At 36.5% G+C, this 22,105-nt stretch overlaps 1 protein-coding gene across 1 annotated transcript in view; it reads right to left on the bottom strand.

Moving 5' to 3' along the window:
* Positions 1-3,467: 3,467 nt before the first annotated feature.
* GDA (guanine deaminase) overlaps positions 3,468-22,105 on the bottom strand; it is a 124,202-nt gene continuing 105,564 nt past the window's right edge. Inside the window, exons 11-14 of the mRNA XM_065878844.1 lie at positions 15,791-15,937; positions 12,568-12,698; positions 4,802-4,829; positions 3,468-4,045 (exon numbers count right to left, since the gene is read on the bottom strand). Coding sequence (XP_065734916.1) covers positions 3,975-4,045; positions 4,802-4,829; positions 12,568-12,698; positions 15,791-15,937 — 377 coding nt within the window. The 3' untranslated portion in view covers positions 3,468-3,974. The remainder of the gene's footprint in view (positions 4,046-4,801; positions 4,830-12,567; positions 12,699-15,790; positions 15,938-22,105) is intronic.

The following is a 22,105-nucleotide window of genomic DNA, read 5'->3' as shown; positions in this document are numbered from 1 at the left end:
ATCATCAGACAGTTGACCCCCTTCAATCTTAAAATTCACGTTAAAAGGAGAAACCACTTTAAGATTAATCCCCCTTCTATCAGATTGATAGAACTCACAACAACAAAAACGCATAAACACAAAATCTCGTTTATTTTTGTCTGAAGCAAAAAGGAGCTCACTCAGCATAGGAACAATAAGCAAATCATACAAATATTGAGAAAAAATGTTCCCATGAATACATATATATATATATTCTTAATAGCAGCGATCAGAAGTTTAACACAATGTAAGGTGGTTTTCAATAAAGAATGCTTTCTGACAGGCTTTTGAGTAGGAAGTGAACACATCAATCACATAATGGTCACTTGAACCCGGTGGACTGTGGAAACCATCTTGGAATTTACATTTAGTTTCACCATTGAGCTGTTCAACTTTTGCATTTCACTCAATTTGTACCAGATTTACAAATTAACTCCTCACCTCTTGATCTCTCACACTCAAGACTGTAGGAGGGAAAGGAAGGAGGGGCTGGGCGTGAAAACATGCATGGGACCAATGCCAGGGTTTCTAATACGTGTCTGTTCATCTCTGCACTTCTTTCCATGCTTTAGAGACATTAAAAAAGTGTCAGGGTCCAAAGTCATACCTAAAGTGGCTAAGTAGATCTGAAATTGCAAAGAAAATAAACCTTAAAAATTCACAAAAATCCACCAGTTTAAACATTTCTTCAAGACATTGCCCATGACATATTTTGTAGTCTACCTTTCAATAACTCAGAACACTCTTTAAAAGAAAAAAAAAAGCACGTGATTGCTTCCAGCATCATCACCTCTGTCCAGCAGGCTACAGGAGCATCCAGCTCGGGATATCTTCCATGTATAGCACACTTTATAGAATTGATACAATGTGCCTTCCACCTTGTCTTTAAAGCTTTCCATATATCTGGTTCTGAGGTGAAAAAATTAAAAATAGAAGAGTCTGGAAGGGAATGAAGATTCAAAATACATTGCTGGATCTCACAGCCATTGTTTCCCTTCTGAGATCTCAACTGTAGCTGCCAACAGGGATATTCAAGGGCACACTTCAAATCAGCTAAGCGTAACAGGGGTGTTTCTCCACTGCCTTCCTTTCTTGACTGTGCAGAATTCTCACAAAAATTAAAAGAGATGCAATGGGGTTCAATGCTCATAATATTAATTTAGAAAGACCTCCTCCTAGCATGAAGGAAGCTTATTCCAAGATATTCTCTTGGATTCTAAAACCTTTGACAATTAGATCAGAAGAAGCTGTGAGAATAAATAAGGGGACAGAGTTTCCTTGGTCTCAGTTTACAATTACTAGGACAACCTTTCCTGTTCTAATCCTACATTTTACTCTTTTTTGAAAATTAAATTCATGTTGGCTGATTAGCCTGCTTTTCTGTTCTGGTTGCAAAAATATTTTTAAATGTATGATAGTCACTACTATTGAATACGTTTTTACCTGTTAAAGTGTATTCCATTAAAAATGTCATGAAACCGAGGCAAATAGTGCAGAGTAGGGTGAGGGGGCTGAGAAGATATTTTAATTCTTCCTTTCCTGTCAGAGAGCAAAATATTCACACATAAAGTGACAAATAGGATTGGCTTGGAATACTGCCTTTCCGCAATTCAGAAAGTCAACCCACATTAAGCAAAGGCAACATTTCAAAGTGCAGAACATCTGGACACGTGTATGGTTAATGCCTGCAGTACCGCAAAAAGCATATGCAACATTCAGCAACACTGCACTCTGGGAAATAAAACACATAAGTTATAAGTAATGCAGGGAGATCAAAGTACATGTAAACATTTCAACACATTCTATTCGTACTAGAAAAGATATTCAGGTCTTAACATATTATCAGGGCTAAACTTAATATTTGACAGATTGGTTGTATATGGCCATTATTCCTGCTTCTGATGCCACACTTATTTATATTTGCTGCATGTAAGTCCTAAATCTAAATGAAAGTTGATGTTCAACATCAAAATGTACACCCTTAATGGAAGGTAAAAATGTAGGATGTTGCAAAGGCTAAGAACAGCTTCTGCCTATTACTGGATCTTGCACATGTCATTCCAAATTCCTGAGCCCACTCATGTGAGTTAGAAACTAGGTAACCAAGTTCCTTTGGCAGGGACTGGGGAGATAAAGCAGAAAATACCTACCGGCACTATAGAGAAATGGAAAGAAACTTGGTAGGGCATCTTTGACATGGCTCAGGAACTAGGAATTCTAGACTGAGATTGGAAACTGGGTTTACTGAGTTACTTAATACCTCACAACACAAACTCTGGTTTTTTGTTTCTGCTTTTTAAATAAGACCAAATATTTGTTCTATCTTTAGGTGTAGGGTATACCCAAGTCTAGAAGTGTTTCTCCAGGGGTGAGGGGCCAGAGACTGAGCAAATTACTGCTGAATTAGCATGACTATATAAGAATAAAATTTATAGTACCAGAGAACAAATTTTCTTCTTCATTCTGCAGATATATTACATAAAGTTCTTTACTGTAAGGTGATAATAAGGAGTCAGCCCTAAGCCCTAAGCCCTAGGTATGAGTGTTAGGATATATTAAGAAAACTACTCCTTTTCCTTGTTGGTTTATAGGATTTGGAGTTAACTGAGAAAACTATAATATTTAAATAATATTCATATCAATATTTCTTAAGGATTTATCATGAAGTCATAATTTGTTTTTAATTCCACGTTATGGGAAAGCACACTATTAGGAAGCATAAAAACACTCTTTGCTTTGTTTAATGTTTCTAGATGTCTAGTACAGATTAAGTCCTATTAATATAAACAGTAGTGGGACATCTAAATATTTTTCCTTATCCTAAAATGCTAATGTCCTGAAAATTATTAGGAATGAAAAAGACAAGATAAAATTGAAAAATAGAGTACTTTCAATATGCAAGGTTTAAAGATTTTAAATAATATTTATCTAGTAGGATTTGTCCTTCATTTAAAGTTCTAACAGATTGATATCTGAGTATGAAATTTCCAGCAACTATGGAATAGTTCTTTGGGAGAATGGGTCATTGCAATGAAACCCTTCCTTTTAGTATTGACAGCTCCTGGATGCCCAGCACTTGTCCCAATATATGAAAGACTCCAATCTACACAACAGTGGAGTATGAAATTTGTTTCTTTTCTAATAAAAATGTAGCAATAATAGCATCACACAATTATACATTGTGATTTTAAAGTACACAAAAGTATAGCTATTTATGCCATGTAGTTATATGAATAATATTCCTAAGAAACTTTAAATCTTTAATACCCAACTTCTGTCAAACACTTTGAAGCACAGAACTATATTAAGAAAGCATGTGGCATTCAATTTCTGACATTTCATCCCCAAAGAAGGCAAAGCACAACAATAACATATCTCTGAAATGCAAATTCCATTAAGTGCATATTTCCAGAACACAAGGTCAATCGAGAAACACATTTTAAAATTCAACAAGTTCTCTTTTTAAATTAGTATGCTCAGTATATAATTTTCAAACACAATCTGAAGTCATTTTCCAACGCGTGTTCATAGTCTAATTTTTTCTCCCTCAAAAATATACTCACTGGTTCATTTTCTGTTTTCTAATTTTCACATTTACTAGCTCAAAATATCTAACCTTATAAGAATATCTTTTCTCTCCACATGTCCAAATGTGAAATAGATTTTATTTAAATCTCATAATAAGAACACCACCAATAATAACATTCCCTTATGTTTGAGCTTTAAAGTAAATCTAAACAGCTCAAAAAGGCGAAATTTTTAATTGTCCCAACCAGAGTTGAGAATTAGAGCAACTTCCTTTGAACGATTTGTCAAGTGAATACTGTAACTAGACACAGAAGGAGATAGTCATCCCAAGAACAAGGTACTGGTTTTTGACTTCCTAACTCCGCCTGGGCACAAGAAAACACAGAACTGTGTTACCCCAGGAGAACTCGTAGATGCAGAGGGTCTTACACTGAGCTCGAAAAGGGAACCACCTGCTTTCCACCCACATATACCTCTTCAATATTTCGGTCATCTCCTGAAAGAAAAATCAAGGAATCATTGTTTATAATCTGAACAGGTAGATATGACCAAAAGAAGATGCTGCACCTAATTTGAGGATTAGAGTCTGAAATACACGCCTAAAGCAGAATTCACATAAAATTGAATCAACCCCCAATCACCGTTCTTTCGGCTGAAGTGAGTGGTTTCCTTTTCCAGCCCCAAGTGTAAAAGAAATACTTATCTTTACACCCCAGAATCATAAGCAGCATGGTGAGATGAAGGGCCTGCAAGAACTGAGCTTTTTAAAGAAATACCACATGTGTCTCTCCCACCCCAAATTCACTCAGAACTCAGAGCTCGCTCAACGGAGTGGGAGGAAGAGTAGAATCTTCCACACTATTTATTTCTCTCTCTCAGTGAATAGAATTGAATGTGAGTACGTTAAAAAGCATGTGTGGCAAGACTCCACCACAATCACAAATACAATGTGCTAGGGCAGACTTGGGGTTACAGAACGAGTGTAGGAAGAAGGTACAGGATGATCTCTTCTCCTTGGCCTGCCATTCCTCAGTTTAGGATTTATGACTATGTTCTAGAGGAGCATATTCATTTCAAATAGTGCCTTTAAATATTGTGCCATAAATGGGCTCAATGCCAAGGAATGTTAAAAAATATAATGAATCAAAGCAAATGATCACACATAAGGCTTAACATATGGTACAATAAATGCAGAGAGCATACCCAAGAGACAAAGAAAGATTTTATTTAGCATAGAGACATATATACCTACCTAGATAGAGGAACTTCTGGATAATAGCCTAAAATGAAAAATAATAATAAGAAGGAGAAAGAATATTTTGTGCATTTAGAAAAGCAAATTCACAGCCAACAGTGGCTGGCAAAATCCAGAAATATAAATATATTTCTCAATGGCAAAAATCTGTTTTTATTTTTTTCTAAACACAGAACTTTTTCTTTTGTAAATATATATATTACCAAAATTATGGCTAAACCCAGAGGAGAAAAATGTGTTAATTTCAGTGCCGAAACTTATTTACATAAAAGATGCTATCTTGATTAATCATTGTCTGTTTGCATTTCCACATGTGAATTTCTTTAGTCTTGCATTCCATATCCAAGAGTTACCTTGAAAATATTTTGAATTTAAAACTGAAAAAGGCCTTGAGATAAGACACGTAATCCATCCATTTAAAAGGTATTTCTCTCTGTTGTATACATTAGCCCGGCTGGAACTTGGTCCCAGAAATGGATACACTGATGGCTATTCCAATAACAGAGTTAGGCAGAAAGGGTAAAGGGGAAGAATTATTTGTCACCAACAATCCAGTATCCCAAGTCAAAATGCTAAACTATGCCCCAGAAGACCTAACTCTACTCATAGGAGTTGGCTTCTATGGCTAACAATCACTGTCTCACCTAAGGTGGCATCGACTGAACATCCCAAAATCTACTTTTATTAATGAAAAAGAAATGGTCTTTTGCCTAAAAAAAAAGTACTGACTATTAACAAGTGTTTCCCATTGCCTGAAAGTTCTTAACATAGAACCTTGAAATCTTCAGAGGAAAGTGTTAACAAAAATTAAAGAATTTAATTTAGGGCTTCCCTGGTGGTGCAGTGGTTGAGAGTCCACCTGCTGATGCAGGGGACACGGGTTCGTGCCCCGGTCCAGGAAGATCCCACATGCTGCGGAGCGGCTGGGCACGTGAGCCATGGCCGCTGAGCCTGCGCGTCCAGAGCCTGTGCTCCACGACGGGAGAGGCCACAACAGTGAGAGGCCCGCGTACCGCAAAAAAAAAAAAAAAAAAAAAAATTTAATTTAATATAATAATTTAAATATTTCAAGAGGTGTATAATAGAAGAAAAATGACTGGATGAATGGGTCTAAGCCCTATTCCCAGAAACTCACTCTAATAAAAAAGTAAAAGAATAAGTAATATGTAAATAACTAATGGTATCAACTTCAAATAATCCAGCCCCTTTCTTCAAAAAACCTCAGTATGTTACATTTAGTATCACATTTACTCTCATAAATGGATCAATTTATAAATGGCAGTAGCTAAGTTTTAAAGAAAAACTGTCTCAAAAAGAATTGTTATTAAAGTAAGAACTAGTTTATTTTATACATAGAAAAACATGATAAGAGGACAAAGTAAAAAAAACTCATTTTCTTATAATTAAGAGAATCCATGTAGCATTGTGATCAAGAGCCCAGATTCCAGAAGTCAGAAAGTCCTGGGATGGAATCCAAACTGTGTATACTAATTACTAGCCATGAGTTCTTAGGTAAACCATTTAGCCTCCCTTAAGCCTCACTGCCCCATAAACGACATGGTAATATTAATAGCACCTGGCTCTCATAATAGTTGTTCTGATAATTAAACAAAAATAATGTATTAATCCCATGCCATCTAGCACACAGCAAGTGTGTTCAATAAGTGGTAGCTATATTATGGCTTCTTATAGCCAAATACCTTCAAATATACAAATATATTCAAAATACAAATGTTTCTTTAATACCATTATTGTCATGAAATTATAATAACTTAAAAGGATCTAGATTCCAAACTAGGAACCCCAGTAGGAAGAGCCAGGTGTGAGGCCTCTGCACATAACCCCCTGTGAACAAGTGAAACCTGACTGAGCACAACGTAAAAAAAAAACGCCATCTCAGAGCTGTGACTATTTTCAAGGGGACTGTTTTTCTCTGTGGAACACTGCCTTTGGGGCAAAACAAGGAAGAAGCAGGTGATTCTAATGTGCAGCACAGAAGGAGAGCCACTGCAGGCCAGCGTCTCCAACTCTGAAGGCACTCCAGCTGTGTGGCTGACAGGGTCTGGTGCTCCAGCCGGGTGTCAGGCCTGAGTCTCGGAGGTGGGAGAGCCGAGTTCAGGACATTGGACCACCAGAGACCTCCTGGCCCCATATAATAATCAAACAGCGAGAGCTCTCCCAGAGATCACCGTCTCAATGCTAAGACCCAGCTCCATTCAACAACCAGCAAGCTCCAGTGCTGGACACGCCATGCAAACAACTAGCAAGAAAGGAACACAACCCCACCCATCAGCAGAGAGGCTGCATAAAATCATAATAAGGTCACAAACAACCCAAAACACACCACTGAACGCGGTCCTGCCCAGCAGAGAGACAAGATGCAGCCTCATCCACCAGAACACAGGCACCAGTGCCCTCCACCAGGAAGCCTACACAAACCACAGAACAAACCTTACCCACTGGGGGCAGACATCAAAAACAACGAGAACTATGAACTTGTAGCCTGAGAAAAGGAGACCCCAAACACAGTAAGTTAAGCAAAATGAGAAGACAGAGAAATACGCAGATGAAGGAGCAAAGTAAAAACCCATGAGACCAAACAAATGAAGAGGAAATAGGCAGTCTACCTGAAGAAGAATTCAGAGTAATGATAGTGAAGATGATACAAAATCTTGGAAATAGAATAGAGAAAGTACAAGAAACATTTAACAAGGAACTAGAAGAACTAAAGAGCAAACACACAATGATGAACAACACAATAAATGAAATTAAGAATTCTCTAGAAGGAATCAATAGCAGAATAACTGAGGCAGAAGAACGGATAAGTGACCTGCAAGATAAAACAGTGGAAATAACTACTGCAGAGCAGAGTAAAGAAAAAAGAATGAAAAGAATCGAGGACAGTCTCAGAGACCTCTGGGACAACACTAAATGCACCAACATTCGAATTATAGGGGTCCCAGAGAAAGAGAAAGGAACTGAGAAAATATTTGAAGAGATAAGAGTTGAAAACTTCCCTGATATGGGAAAGGAAATAATCAAGTTCAGGAAGCGCAGACAGTCCCATACAGGATAAATCCAAAGAGAAACATGCCAAGACACAAATTAATCAAACTATCAAAAATTAAATACAAAGAAAAAATACTAAAAACAGCAAGGGAAAAGCAACAAATAATATACAAGGGAATCCAATAAGCTTAACAGCTGATTTTTCAGCAAAAATTCTGCAAGCCAGAAGGGAGTGGCAGGACATATTTAAATTTATGAAAGGGAAAAACCTACAACCAAGATTACTCTACCCAGCAAGGATCTCATTCAGATTTGATACAGAAATTAAAACCTTTACAGACAAACAGAAGCTAAGAGAATTCAGCACCATCAAACCAGCTTTACAACAAATGCTAAAGGAACTATTCTAGGCAGGAAACACAAGAGAAGGAAAACACCTACAAAAACAAACCCAAAACAATTAAGAAAATGGTAATAGGAACATACATATTGATAATTACCTTAAATGTAAATGGATTAAATGCTCCAGCCAAAAGACACAGACTGGCTGAATGCATACAAAAACAAGATCCATGTATATGCTGTCTACAAGAGACCCACTTCAGACCTAGGAACACATACACACTGAAAGTGAGGGGATGGAAAAAGATATTCCATGCAAATGGAAATCAAAAGAAAGCTGGAGTAGCAATTCTCATATCAGATAAAATAGACTTTAAAATAAAGACTATTACAAGAGACAAGGAAGAACACTACATAATAATCAAGGGATCAATGCAAGAAGAAGATATAACAATTGTAAATATTTATGCACCCAACAGAGGAGCACCTCAATACATAAGGCAAATACTAACAGCCATAAAAGGGGAAATCGACAGTAACAGAATAATAGTAGGGGACTGTAACACCCCACTTTCACCAATGGACAATTCATCTGAAATGAAAATAAACAAGGAAACACAAGCTATAAATGACACATTAAACAAGATGGACTTAATTGATATTTATATAACATTCCATCCAAAAAAACAATACATTTTCTTCTCAAGTGCTCATGGAACATTCTCCAGGATAGATCATATCCTGGGTCGCAAATTAAGCCTTTGTAAATTTAAGAAAATTGAAATAGTATCAAGTATTTTCTCCGACCACAACGCTATAAGACTAGATATCAATTAAGGAAAAAAATGTAAAAAATACAAACACATGGAGGCTAAACAATACACTAGTAAATAACCAAGAGATCACTGAATAAATCAAAGAGGAAATCAAAAAATACCTAGAAACAAATGACAATGAAAACATGACAACCCAAAACCTATGGGATGCAGCAAAAGCAGTTTTGAGAGTGAAGTTTTTAGCAATACAGTCCTACCTCAGGGGAAGAAAACATCTCAAATATTTAACAACCTAACCTTACACCTAAAGCAATTAGAGAAAGAAGAACAAAAAAAACCCCAAAGTTAGCAGAAGGAAAGAAATCATAAAGATCAGATCAGAAATAAATGGAAAAGAAATGAAGGAAACAATAGCAAAGGTCAATAAAACTAAAAGCTGGTTCTTTGAGAAGATAAACAAAACTGATAAACCATTAGTCAGACTCAAGAAAAAAAGGGAGAAGGCTCAAATCAACAGGATTAGAAATGAAAAAGCAGGAGTAACAACTGACACTGAAGAAATACAAAAGATCATGAGAGATTACTACAAACAACTATATGCCAATAAAGTGGACAACCTGGAAGAAATGGACAATTTATTAGAAAAGCACAACTTTCCCAGACTGAACCAGGAAGAAATAGAAAATAGAAACAGACCAATCACAAGCACTGAAATTGCAGCTGTGATTAAAAATCTGCCAACAAACAAAAGCCCAGGACCAGATGGCTTCACAGGCAAATGCTATCAAACATTTAGAGAAGAGCTAACACCCTTACTTCTCAAACTCTTCCAAAATATAGCAGAGGGAGGAACACTCCAAAACTCATTCTACGAGGCCACCAACACCCTGATACAAAACTCGACAAATATCCCACAAAAAAAGAAAACTACAGGCCAATGTCACTGATGAACGCAGATGCAAAAATCCTCAACAAAATACTAGCAAACAGAATCTGGTAGCATATTAAAAGGATCACACACCATGATCAAGTGGGGTTTATCCCAGGAATGCAAGGATTCCTCAATATATGCAAATCAATCAGTGTGATACACCATATTAACAAATTGAAGGAGAAAAACCATACGATAATAGATGCAGAAAATGTTTTCAACAAAATTCAACACCCATTTATGATAAAAATCCTCCAGAAAGTAGGCATAGAGGGAACTTACCTCAACATAATAAAGGCCATATATGACAAACCCACAGCAAACATCGTTCTCAATGGTGAAAAACTGAAACCATGTCCACTAAGATGAGGAACAAGACAAGGTTGCCCACTCTCACCACTATTATTCAACATAGTTGTGGAAGTTTTAGCCACAGCAGTCAGAAAAGAAAAAGAAATAAAAGGAATCCAAATCAGAACAGAAGAAGTAAAACTGTCACTGTTTGCAGATGACATGATACTATCATAGAGAATCCTAAAGATGCCACCAGATAACTCCTAGAGCTAATCAATGAATTTGGTAAAGTAGTAGGATACAAAATTAATGCACAGAAATCTCTTACATTCCTATACACTAATGATGAAAAATCTGAAAGTGAAATTAAGAAAACACTCCCATTTACCATTGCAACAAAAAGAATAAAATACCTACGAATAAATCTACCTAAGGAGACAAAAGACCTGTATGCAGAAAACTATAAGACACTGATGAAAGAAATTAAAGATGATACAAACAGATGGAGAGATATCCCATGTTCTTAGATTGGAAGAATCAACATTGGGAAAATGATTATACTACCCAAAGGAATCTACAGATTCAATGTAATCCCTGTCAAACTACCAGTGGCATTTTTCACAGAACTAGAACAAAAAATTTCACAATTTGTATGGAAACACAAGAGACCCCGAATAGTCAATGCAATCTTGAGAAAGAAAAACGAAGCTGGAGGAATCAGGCTCCCTGACTTCAGACTATACTACAAAGCTACAGTAATCAAGATAGTATGGTACTGGCACAAAAACAGAAATACAGATTAATGGAACAGGACAGAAATCCCAGAGATAAATCCACACGCATATGGTCACCTTATCTCTGATAAAGGAGAATATGCAATGGAGTAAAGACAGCCTCTTCAATAAGTGGTGCTGGGAAAACTGGACAGCTACATATAAAAGAATGAAATTAGAACACTCCCTAACACCATACACAAAAATAAACTCAAAATGGATTAAAGACCTAAATGTAAGGCCAGACACTATAAAACTCTTAGAGGAAAACATAGGCAGAATACTCTATGACATAAATCACAGCAAGATCCATTTTGACCCACCTCCTAGAGAAATGGAAATTAAAAAAAATAAACAAATGGGACCTAATGAAACTTAAAAGCTTTTGCACAGCAAAGGAAACCATAACCAAGACGTAAAGACAGACCTCACAGTGGGAGAAAATATTTGCAAACAAAGCAACTGCCAAAGGATTAATCTCCAAAATATACAAGCAGCTCATGCAGTTCAGTATCAAAAAAACAACCCAATCCAAAAATGGGCAGAAGACCTAAATAGGCATTTTTCCAAAGAAGATATACAGATTGCCAAGAAACATTTGAAAGGATACTCCACATCATTAATCATTAGAGAAATGCAAATCAAAACTACAATGTGGTATCCCCTCACACCCGCTAGAATGGGCATCATCAAAAAATCTACAAACAACAAATGCTGGAGAGGGTGTGGAGAAAAGGGAACCCTCTTGCACTGTTGGTGGGAATGTAAGTTGATACAGCCACTGTGGAGAACAGTGTGGAGGTTCCTTAAAAAACTAAAAATAGAACTACCATACAACCCAGCAATCCCACTACTGGGCATATACCCTGAGAAAACCATAATTCAAAAAGAGTCATGTACCACAATGTTCACTGCAGCACTATTTAAAACAGCCAGGACAGGGTAGCAACCTACTTGTCCATCGACAGATGAATGGATAAAGAAGATGTGGCACATATATACAATGGAATATTATCAGCCATAAAAAGAAACGAAATTGAGTTATTTGTAGTGAGGTGGATGGACCTAGACTCTGCCACACAGAGTGAAGTAAGTCAGAAAGAGAAAAACAAATGCCATATGCTAACACATATATATGGAACCAAAAAAAAAGGTTCTGAAGAACCTAGGGGCAGGACAGAAACAGAGACGCAGATGTAGAGAATGGACTTGAGGACATGGGGAGGGGGAGGGGTAAGATGAGACGAAGTGATGAGTGGCAGTGACTTGTGTACACTACCAGGCGTGGGAGAGATAGGTAGTGGGAAGCAGCCACATAGCACAGGGAGATCAGCTTGTACTTTGTGACCACCTAGAGGAGTGAGATAGGGAGGGTGGGAGGGAGACGCAAGAGGGAGGGGATATGGGGATATATGTATACGTATAGCTGATCCACTTTGTTATACAGCAGCAGCTAACACATCAGTGTAAAGCAATGATACTCAAATTAATATGTTAAAAAAAATTATCTAGCTTCCCTTATAAGATTCTCCTGCATTCCAATAAATGTTTCAGTGTCTATTTTTTTTCTATAGGGAAGCTGTCATGACTGACTAGTTCATGAAATTAATGCTTTTTGATCAACTTCCTTTTACGTACCTCAGAAATATCACCAACAAAATCCACATAAAACAGGTCAATGGGAGAGTCAGATGCTTTGGGGTTGATCAGGAGGGCATCAAATTCCTTGCCCACTTCAAAGTTTCCAATCTGTCTATCCAGCCCCAGGGCTACAGGATGGAATAAATTAATAAACAGTTAGTATTTTTAGCCATTGGACCATGCAAATATCCCAATTTGCAAGGACAGAATCTGCCAGTGTGTCACTAGAAAAAAATTAGTATCTTAATAGTGAAGCATTCCAATAGGTCGCAAGACTTCGACTTACAGAAGGCAGAGTAAGCACAGGGAAAGCAAAATCTGAGAATAAAAAGAGTTCTCTTCAACACCATGATCGTAATTCTGATGTTGTCTCTGTTTCAGCTCTATCAGTTCCCTTCACAGTCCAACTGGTCTGTGATTTCCATTCACCTCTCTAAGAAACATGATGATGGACATAATATCTTTCTCTTTCTCTCCTATTCTCCTTCCAACATTCCAACTCCTTTCCTTGCCCTTTTTGTTCTTTTTGTTCTATGAAATAGCTGACAAGATCTATTTTTGTGGCAGTGAAATGAACTTCAAGTAAGTAAAAGATAATTATCTTTTTGCATATTTTTCAATGCAGGCATATCCATCCTAAGTTCCTTAGTTTAAATCCTTTGAATAGAAAAAATTCACTTCTGAAAGTAAATAGATTTTCATAACTCAAGAGTCCCAGTGCTTTTGAAAGCAGACTAATTTCTCTGTAACCTTAAAGATTTTCTCGTTGCCAGAGAAGAATGGTTCTCTAAAATAGGGCATAGGTCAATAATGTCTATTGAATTGATCCATCTCCCAGCTAGAATTCCTATTCCATGAATAGTGGATGTCGAGGAAGAACATCTCTCATTTTTATGGTTTAGTTTCAGATGAGGGTAGTTGGTTTTCCTGGTCAATGAAGGTATTGAACTTAAAGCTCCTTAAAGCCAGAATCTGGATAGAGTGTTCCAAATAGAAGCATGCATGAAAGAAAGGTCAACTGGAGTGCAGCATTACTTACTTGAATTTTTACATGTATTTGCTGTATTCTGGCACTATCAGAATACAGTCCTATGTGAAAATATTAGACACCATATTTCTATTAGACAATACCCACTAGTTATATTTCTAGGTATGGATATCCAGAAGTCTTTTGGCAATGCTCTAAGCACAGATTTAGAAATCTTGCTTGTTCTTAAATGGTTATTTAAAGGGCAACTCTTTTATTCTCAGAAAAGAAAAATATTTTTTTAGCTAAAGAGTTCTTAAAGAGGTGCAAACATAATTAGAAATGTTAAAAGTGGTTAGGTGACTTCCACTGATGGTGGGGGGAAGAACTGAATGTAAGAGAAAATCACTGGAAATGTTCTCCTCCTTCATCAACTACACTCTACTTCGTTTTTCCCTTGACAAACAGCATGACAAACATGAGTTTTTGATGACTGTATTCAACATAAAACTGTGTGTTTAATAGGCCAGATAACCAGGTTCATTTGCCTGGAATTGATGGTATTATATATATATATAAATTAACTGGACTGTTTGTTAGAACCTGGGGAGTTCAGGTATGAACTAACCAAAAAAAACCACAACTACTGTCAGTGAATTGTAAATTGATCTAAATTCACATTATTTCAGAGAGGCCTAGCTGGGCTGGTAAGCAACTCAAATGCATTTTAGGAAATGCAGTTTTACTGTCTTCGGAGCAAATGTTGGCTCCGTGAAGGTGATTTATGCACATCTTGATCTTGAGAGTGAATGTAAAGCAGGGAAGATGCCAACTTTAAACAGGGATGCATTCATCTCATTCACTCAGACTCTTGTAGAGACACAAGCTGAGAAGAAATTTCATAACAGCGGCCCAGAAAATAGATTTGAAAGCTATACGGTAAGGTAGAAATGATTTGGTAAGCACCCCATGCCGGCCTGGTCGCATACAGGATCCTGATGAAACAACTCACAGAGAGCCTAGAATTAAAAAAGCACTATTTAAATACAAGTCATTTACACCATGAAAATCAGATGGCAGGACAACTCAGATGTGAAAATGGGGGTGGGGTAGGGAGTGTCACACTTGTTTAAAGAACAGAACTTTTAAAACTTGGAACTTTAGAAAATGAAATTATAAGACTGGGGGAAATGCAAAGCGCATGACCTTTGCTTTCTTTCTTGAAATGTTCTTTATGGCATTCATCATAGCCCAGAACATTCAGAGAAGAGCCAGGAAGTTTCTCTTCCCAGGATACCCTGGCCTCCATCATACTTCATTTATAAGATCTAGGGTATATATCATAAATATAAAAATGTTAAAATATATTAAAAATATACACCTGTCTTAAGATCTATGTTTTTCTCACTAACTACCTAAGGTTTCATGATATGTTCACTATCATCCATCCAGATTATACTATAATACTTAAAGTGACAGAAAGCAATACAGTTACCACTTTCTATTTTTTCAGTAAAACTACAGTTACATGTGAGAACTGGGAAAAGGTGATGAACAATATTTGCATATCAACTGTACTTCTCCATCTTTCTCCTTTGAAAGAGGCTTGGATAATTAGTGTACTTAAGTAGATAAACAAAATACATAGTCTAAGCCAAGATTTATACAGGAAGATATTGCAGTGGAAGGCGGTGGGTAACAGCCTGCACTCTCACATCAGATTTTCTGGATTCAAATCATGGCACACTGCAGCTTGACAGGTGTGTAAGCCTCACTCAGGTACCTTGTTGGTAAAATGGAATTAATAGTGGTTCTGAGGATTAAATAACAGCATCCATAAAGCATGTTGCATAGTGCCTATCACATGGTAAGGGCCCAATAAGTCTTGGCCATTATTATTATTATTACTACTTAGGCCAATAGAGAGCATGTTACTTGACTCAGTGGAAAAAAACTGATTATTTTAAAGAACTCGTATGCATGTGACCAATGCAAGTATCCATTAAAACAATTAATATGATAATTGCATACTGAACATCTCTTCTGCCAAAAACAGGGAACTTGCTTAAAGAATGATGCCTCCACCACATGCTTGAACATGTACTTGCTAAGTTTTGGTTATATTATATGAGATGCAACAGTCATGAATATGGGGGTGCCTGCTGATGCCACTATCACGAGCCTTCACACTGCAGCAAAGGACACATTGGCATGGTTGTATGTACATGGTATGAGAAATAAAATGCTCATTACCTTGGCTGCCTCCAAGAGTAGCTAGTCTGAAGACCTCTTTGAGGGTGAGGCTTTTCGCATTTATCTTATTAACCGAAAGCACGTTGGAAACCATCACTGCTCTTCTGATTGCATCAAGCATGGAAGATGAATAACCACCAGCCACATCTGTGGTAGATAAAATAAAGCCAAAACAGTAACTTTATGAGATAAATGGAATGTTAGGTATATAGGATTTTTCCTGTTTTTAATGACAGATATTCACTCTTCAATATACTTCAAAGAAAAGATCTTATCTATAAACACAGAATAGATACAGACTAACATTTAAAGGAGTTCAAAACCTGCAGTTAGTATCAAATGTATACTTGTATTAGTTTTCTAGGGCTACTGCAACAAATTACCAGAGATGTGGTAGTTTAAAACAGCAGAAATTCATTCTCACACAGTTTTGGAGGGCAGAAGTCTTAAAGTGTTGGCTGGGCCACCAACCCTACAAAGGCTCTAGGGAAGAATCTTTTCTAGTTTCGTCCAGTTTCTCGCAGCTCCTGGCGTTCCTCGGCTTGTGGCAGTATAACTCCAATGTCTGCCTCCATCTTCAAATGGCCTTCTTCCCTCTGTGTCTTTATGTACCTCTCATTGTCTGTCTCTTATAAGGACATTCGTTACTGGATTCACCTTAATTCAGAATGACTTCATCTTGAGATCCTTACCTTAATAACATCTGCAAAGACCTTTATTCCAAATAAGGCTACATTTACATGTTTGTGTTAGACATCTCTTTTGGGGGGAGGTGGTAGGGTGAGCACAGTTCAACCCAGTACAATGCCCAAATGTTTAATAAAGCTAAGAGAAAAAACATCTCGGAATATTCCCTAAACTCAAGTAAATAAAAATAATGTAAAATAATCTCACAGCTCTATGCTCTAAAAATTTGACCTATTTTAATTCTGATGAGAACTTTGAGAATTAAAAAGCTACTTTACATTTTTTTCAGGGAGAGCTTTTAGAATGACCTATATATTCTGGAAAATTGGTGTAATAAATGAGCAATGCTGATATAGACAGCTTTATATTTGTCCCTGGCATCATTAGATGAGGAATGAGATCTTTATAGTGATTTAAATAAGTCCCTAATCATAATTAAATTGAAATACTACCTTTGACAAGAATGAATATAGAAGTTATTTAATGAGTTTGTATAAATAAATGTCAAGTAAGTTTACATGTTTTATTAGAGGAAAAGTACATCTATAGCTTATAAAATACACTTTATATTTCAAGGGTTCCTTCTGTCATGTCTAGGAAGACATATATAATTGTTAGTGCCTATATATATTGCAAAGATAAAAAATAATAGCCTATTAAATAATAATCCTAGATTGCAGTTTAATTTTATGTTCAACTGCCTTACATGTCTTTAGATAAACTTGTATGATTTTTTAAAAATACTTTTCTTTAGCCAGAATAGTATTGCCAGAAGATCATCCAGTTCCTTGACAACTTTTACTCATCGACTTAGCTGGTCCACTTTAATATACAGTAACCATCAATTAGCCTTTCATTTTATCATAGCATCAAACTAAGAAAACAAATGCAATTTGGGAATAATGCACATTAAGCTTTGAAATACTTTGTCTACTGATTCTTTATTACCAGAACAAAGAAAATGTTCAGTCTAAAAGCAGAATAAAATGCTATCACTGCATGGTATGGAAATATGTAAAGATTGAATATATATTTCAAAATATGTGGGTGAAGAGTGGAAGGAAACAGAAAAACAAAAGCAATGCTCTTAGGATGGTGTGAACATGAAAGATTTAAATACTTGCAGTTATAAAAACAGGTTTTATAAAATATGACAGAAAATAGTCTTTTCCTCAGTATCTAACCAGAACTATCCATTTACAAAGAATAAGGATAGATTAGGAAATAATGCTATGTAATTTCTTGAGAAAATTTTGAGAGCCATCTTATGTTGCTGGCTTATAAGATGACTTAATCATCCTTTATTCTTCTGGATGTTGTTAATGAAGTAGCTTCCAACATGGAACAATACTGGGCAGATGAAAGAATGAACCCCGGACCACACAAACGATGATATTTAGTCAGAACCATATGTGTAAGAGTCAAGCTTTTCTTCGAAGAATTTCCAGCATGATACTAACTTCCCGATCCCTGCCCTGCCCAGTGAGCTAAGCCTGGGAGGCTTCTTCTTTCCTCCACAGCACATGCAATGTAGGTAGAATCCGCGCTTTATCTGTAACAAGAGGCAGAGTGATAGGCTGGAAAAAGAAACGGTGAACTTCCACATTTTACCGACCTGGTTTTAAACTGTGGATTTGGACTGGTTTTTGCTTTGTTGACCTTTGATTCTTACTCAGTACTTATGACCCTCAATTTTCTCAGAAAATAGAAATAACATCATTTATCTTAACAGTTGCTGAGAAAATCCAGTTAAATAATATAAGTGCTGGGGAATGAGGACCAAAGGGTAGAGACTGCATGGGAGAATGGTGGAGGGAAGAAAATGGGTGCTTTTTCTCAGAAAATCTGTTCCCTAACCCCATGCCACCTCTACTATCATGAAAAAGAGTGGAACTATCACTTCCTTGCCAGAGTCAAAATAAGGATATTATTTATTACAAGAAGAAGCTAAGAAAACTGTGTAAGAGTAAAATCTTGAGCAAGAGGGCAATAGAAAAATAAAAGGAAGTAATTTTACATGTGTGTGTTCATCTTATGCATTCATCCATTTACTGACAGATTTACTAAGCACCTTCTTTGTGCCTGATTTATTTAAGCACTCATAAATGAAAGTTACAGGCTCCACATGAGCTTACTATCTAGTGGAGGAGAAGGAAAAGAGACATAAACAAACAAATATTAACTATAAACTGTGTTCAGTTAGTGATAAAGAAAATGGAGGTAGAAAGCCCATTTATTTACTTATTGTCAAATAGGTAAATAAACAAATTTTATTAGAGTAATTATTTTTTCTTCAACATCTTTATTGGAGTATAATTGCTATACAATGTTATATTAGTTTCTGCTGTACAACAAAGTAAATCAGCTATATGCACACACATATCCCCATATCCCCTCCCTCTTAAGCCTCCCTCCCACCCTCCTTATCCCACCCCTCTAGTTGGTCACAAAGCACCGAGCTGATCTCCCTGTGCCATGCAGTTGCTTCCCACTAGCTATCTATTTTACACTTGGTAGTGTATATATATCAATGCTACTCTCTCACTTTGTCCCAGCTTACCCTTCCCCCCATGTCCTCAAGTCCATTTTCTACATCTGCATCTTTATTCCTGTCCTGCCCCTAGGTTCTTCAGAACCATTTTTTTTTTTAGATTTCATATATATGTGTTAGCATACGGTATTTGTTTTTCACTTTCTGACTTACTTCACACTGTATGACAGACTCTAGGTCCATCCACCTTACTACAAATAACTCAATTTCGTTTCTTTTTATAGCTGAGTAATATTCCATTGTATATATGTGCCACATCTTCTTTATCCATTCATCTATCAGCAGACACTTAGGTTGCTTCCATGTCCTGGCTATTGTAAATAGTGCTGCAATGAACATTGTGGTACATGACTCTTTTTGAATTATGGTTTTCTCAGGGTATATGCCCAATAGTGGGATTGCTGGGTCATATGGTAGTTCTATTTTTAATTTTTTAAGGACCCCCTCATACTGTTCTCCATAGTGGCTGAATCAATTTACATTCCCACCAACAGTGCAAGAGGGTTCCCTTTTCTCCACACCCTCTCAAGCATTTACTGTTTGTAGATTTTTTGATGATGACCATTCTGACTGGTGTGAGGTGATACCTCATTGTGGTTTTGACTTGCATTTCTTTAATGAGTAGTGATGTTGAGCATCCTTTCATGTGTTTGTTGGCAATCTGTATATCTTCTTTGGAGAAATGTCTACTTAGGTCTTGTGCCCGTTTTTGGATTGAGTTGTTTGGGTGTTTTTTTTGATATTGAGCTGCATGAGCTGCTTGTATATTTTGGAGATTAATCCCTTGTCAGTTGCTTCGTTTGCAAAAATTTTCTTCCATTCTGAGGGTTGCCTTTTCATCCTGTTTATGGTTCCCTTTGCTGTACAAAAGCTTTTAAGTTTCATTCGGTCCCATTTGTTTGTTTTTGTTTTTATTTCCATTACTCTAGGAAGTGGGTCAAAAAGGATCTTGCTTTGATTTATGTCATAGCGTGTTCTGCCTGTGTTTTCCTCTAAGAGTTTTATACTTTCTGGCCTTACATTTAGGTCTTTAATCCATTTTGAGTTTATTTTTGTGTATAGTGTTAGGAAGTATTCTAATCTCCTTCTTTTACATGTATCTGTCCACTTTTCCCAGCACCACTTATTGAAGAGACCGTCTTTTCTCCATTGTATATTCTTGCCTTCCATATCAAAGATAAGGTGACCACATGTGTGTGGATTTATCTTTCTATCGTGTTCCATTCATCTATATTTCTGTTTTTGTGCCAGTACCATGCTGTCTTGATTACTGTAGCTTTCTAGTATAGTCTGAAGACGGGGAGCCTGATTTCTCCAGCTCTGATTTGTTTCTCAAGATTGCTTTGGCTATTTGGGTATTTTGTGTTTCCATACACATTGTGAAATTTTTTATTCTAGTTCTGTGAAAAATGCCATTGGTAATTTGATAGGGATTGCACTGAATCTGTAGATTGCTTTGGGTAGTAGAGTCATTTTCACAATATTGATTCTTGCAATCCAAGAACTTGGTATATCTCTCCATCTGTTTGAATCATCTTTAATTTCTTTCATCAGTGTCTTACAGTTTTCTGTATACAGGTCTTTTGTCTGCCTAGGTAGGTTTATTTCAAGGTATTTTATTCTTTTTGTTGCAATAGTAAATGGGAGTGTATTCTTAATTTCCTTTTCAGAGTTTTCATCATTAGTGTATAGGAATGCAAGAGATTTCTGTGCATTAATTTTGTATCCTGCTACTTTACCAAATTCATTGATTAGCTCTAGTAGTTTTCTGGGAGCCTCTTTAGGATTCTCTATGTATAGTATCATGTCATCTGCAAACAGTGACAGCTTTACTTCTTCTTTTCTGATTTGGATTCCTTTTATTTCTTTTTCTTCTCTGATTGCTGTGGCTAAAACTTCCACAACTATGTTGAATAATAGTGGTGAGAGTGGGCAACCTTGTCTTGTTTCTGATCTTAGTGGAAATGGTTTCAGTTTTTCACCATTGAGGACGATGTTTGCTGTGGGTTTGTCATATATGGCCTTTATTATGTTGAGGAAAGTTCCCTGTCTACTTTTTGGAGGGTTTTTATCATAAATGGGTGTTGAATTTTGCTGAAAGCTTTCTCTGCATCTATTGAGATGATCATATGGTTTTTCTCCTTAAATTTGTTAATATGGTGTATCACGTTGATTGATTTGCGTATATTGAAGAATCCTAGCAATTCTGGGATAAACCCCACTTGATCATGGTGTATGATTCTTTTAATGTGCTGCTGGATTCTGTTTGCTAATATTTTGTTGAGGATTTTTGCATCTATGTTCATCAGTGATACTGGCCTGTAGTTTTCTTTCTTTGTGACATCTTTGTCTGGTGTTGGTATCAGGGTGATGGTGGCCTCGTAGAATGAGTTTGGTAGTGTTCCTCCTTCTGGCATATTTTGGAAGAGTTTGAGAAGGATAGGTGTTGGCTCTTCTCTAAATGTTTGATAGAATCTGCCTGTGAAGCCATCTGGTCCTGGGCTTTTGTTTGTTAGAAGATTTTTAATCACAGTTTCAATTTTAGTGCTTGTGATTGGTCTGTTTATATTTTCTATTTCTTCCTGGTTCAGTCTCCAAAAGTTGTGCTTTTCTAAGAAATTATCCATTTCCTCCAGGTTGTCCATTTTATTGGTGTATAGTTCCTTGTAGTAATCTCTCATGATCCTTTGTATTTCTGCAGTGTCAGGTGTTACTTCTGCTTTTTTATTTCTAGTTTGTTGATTTGAGTCTTCTCCCTTTTTTTCTTGGTGAGTATGACTAATGGCTTATCAAATTTGTTTATCTTCTCAAAGAACCAGCTTTTAATTTTATTGATCTTCGCTATTGTTTCCTTCTTTTTTGTTTCTGATATGATCTTTATGATTTTTTTCCTTCTGCTAACTTTGGGTTTTCTTTTGATCTTCTTTCTCTAATTGCTTTAGGTGTAAGGTTAGGTTGTCTGAGATATTTCTTGTCTCTTAAGGTAGGGATATATTGCTAAAAACTTCCCTCTTAGAACTGCTTTTGCTGCATCCCACAGGTTTTGGGTCATCGTGTTTTCATTGTCATTTGTTTCT

The sequence above is a fragment of the Phocoena phocoena genome, chromosome 6, assembly GCF_963924675.1.
Source record: "Phocoena phocoena chromosome 6, mPhoPho1.1, whole genome shotgun sequence".
NCBI classification, from domain to species: Eukaryota; Metazoa; Chordata; class Mammalia; order Artiodactyla; family Phocoenidae; genus Phocoena; species Phocoena phocoena.
This window is presented reverse-complemented; position numbering and strand designations above follow the sequence as displayed.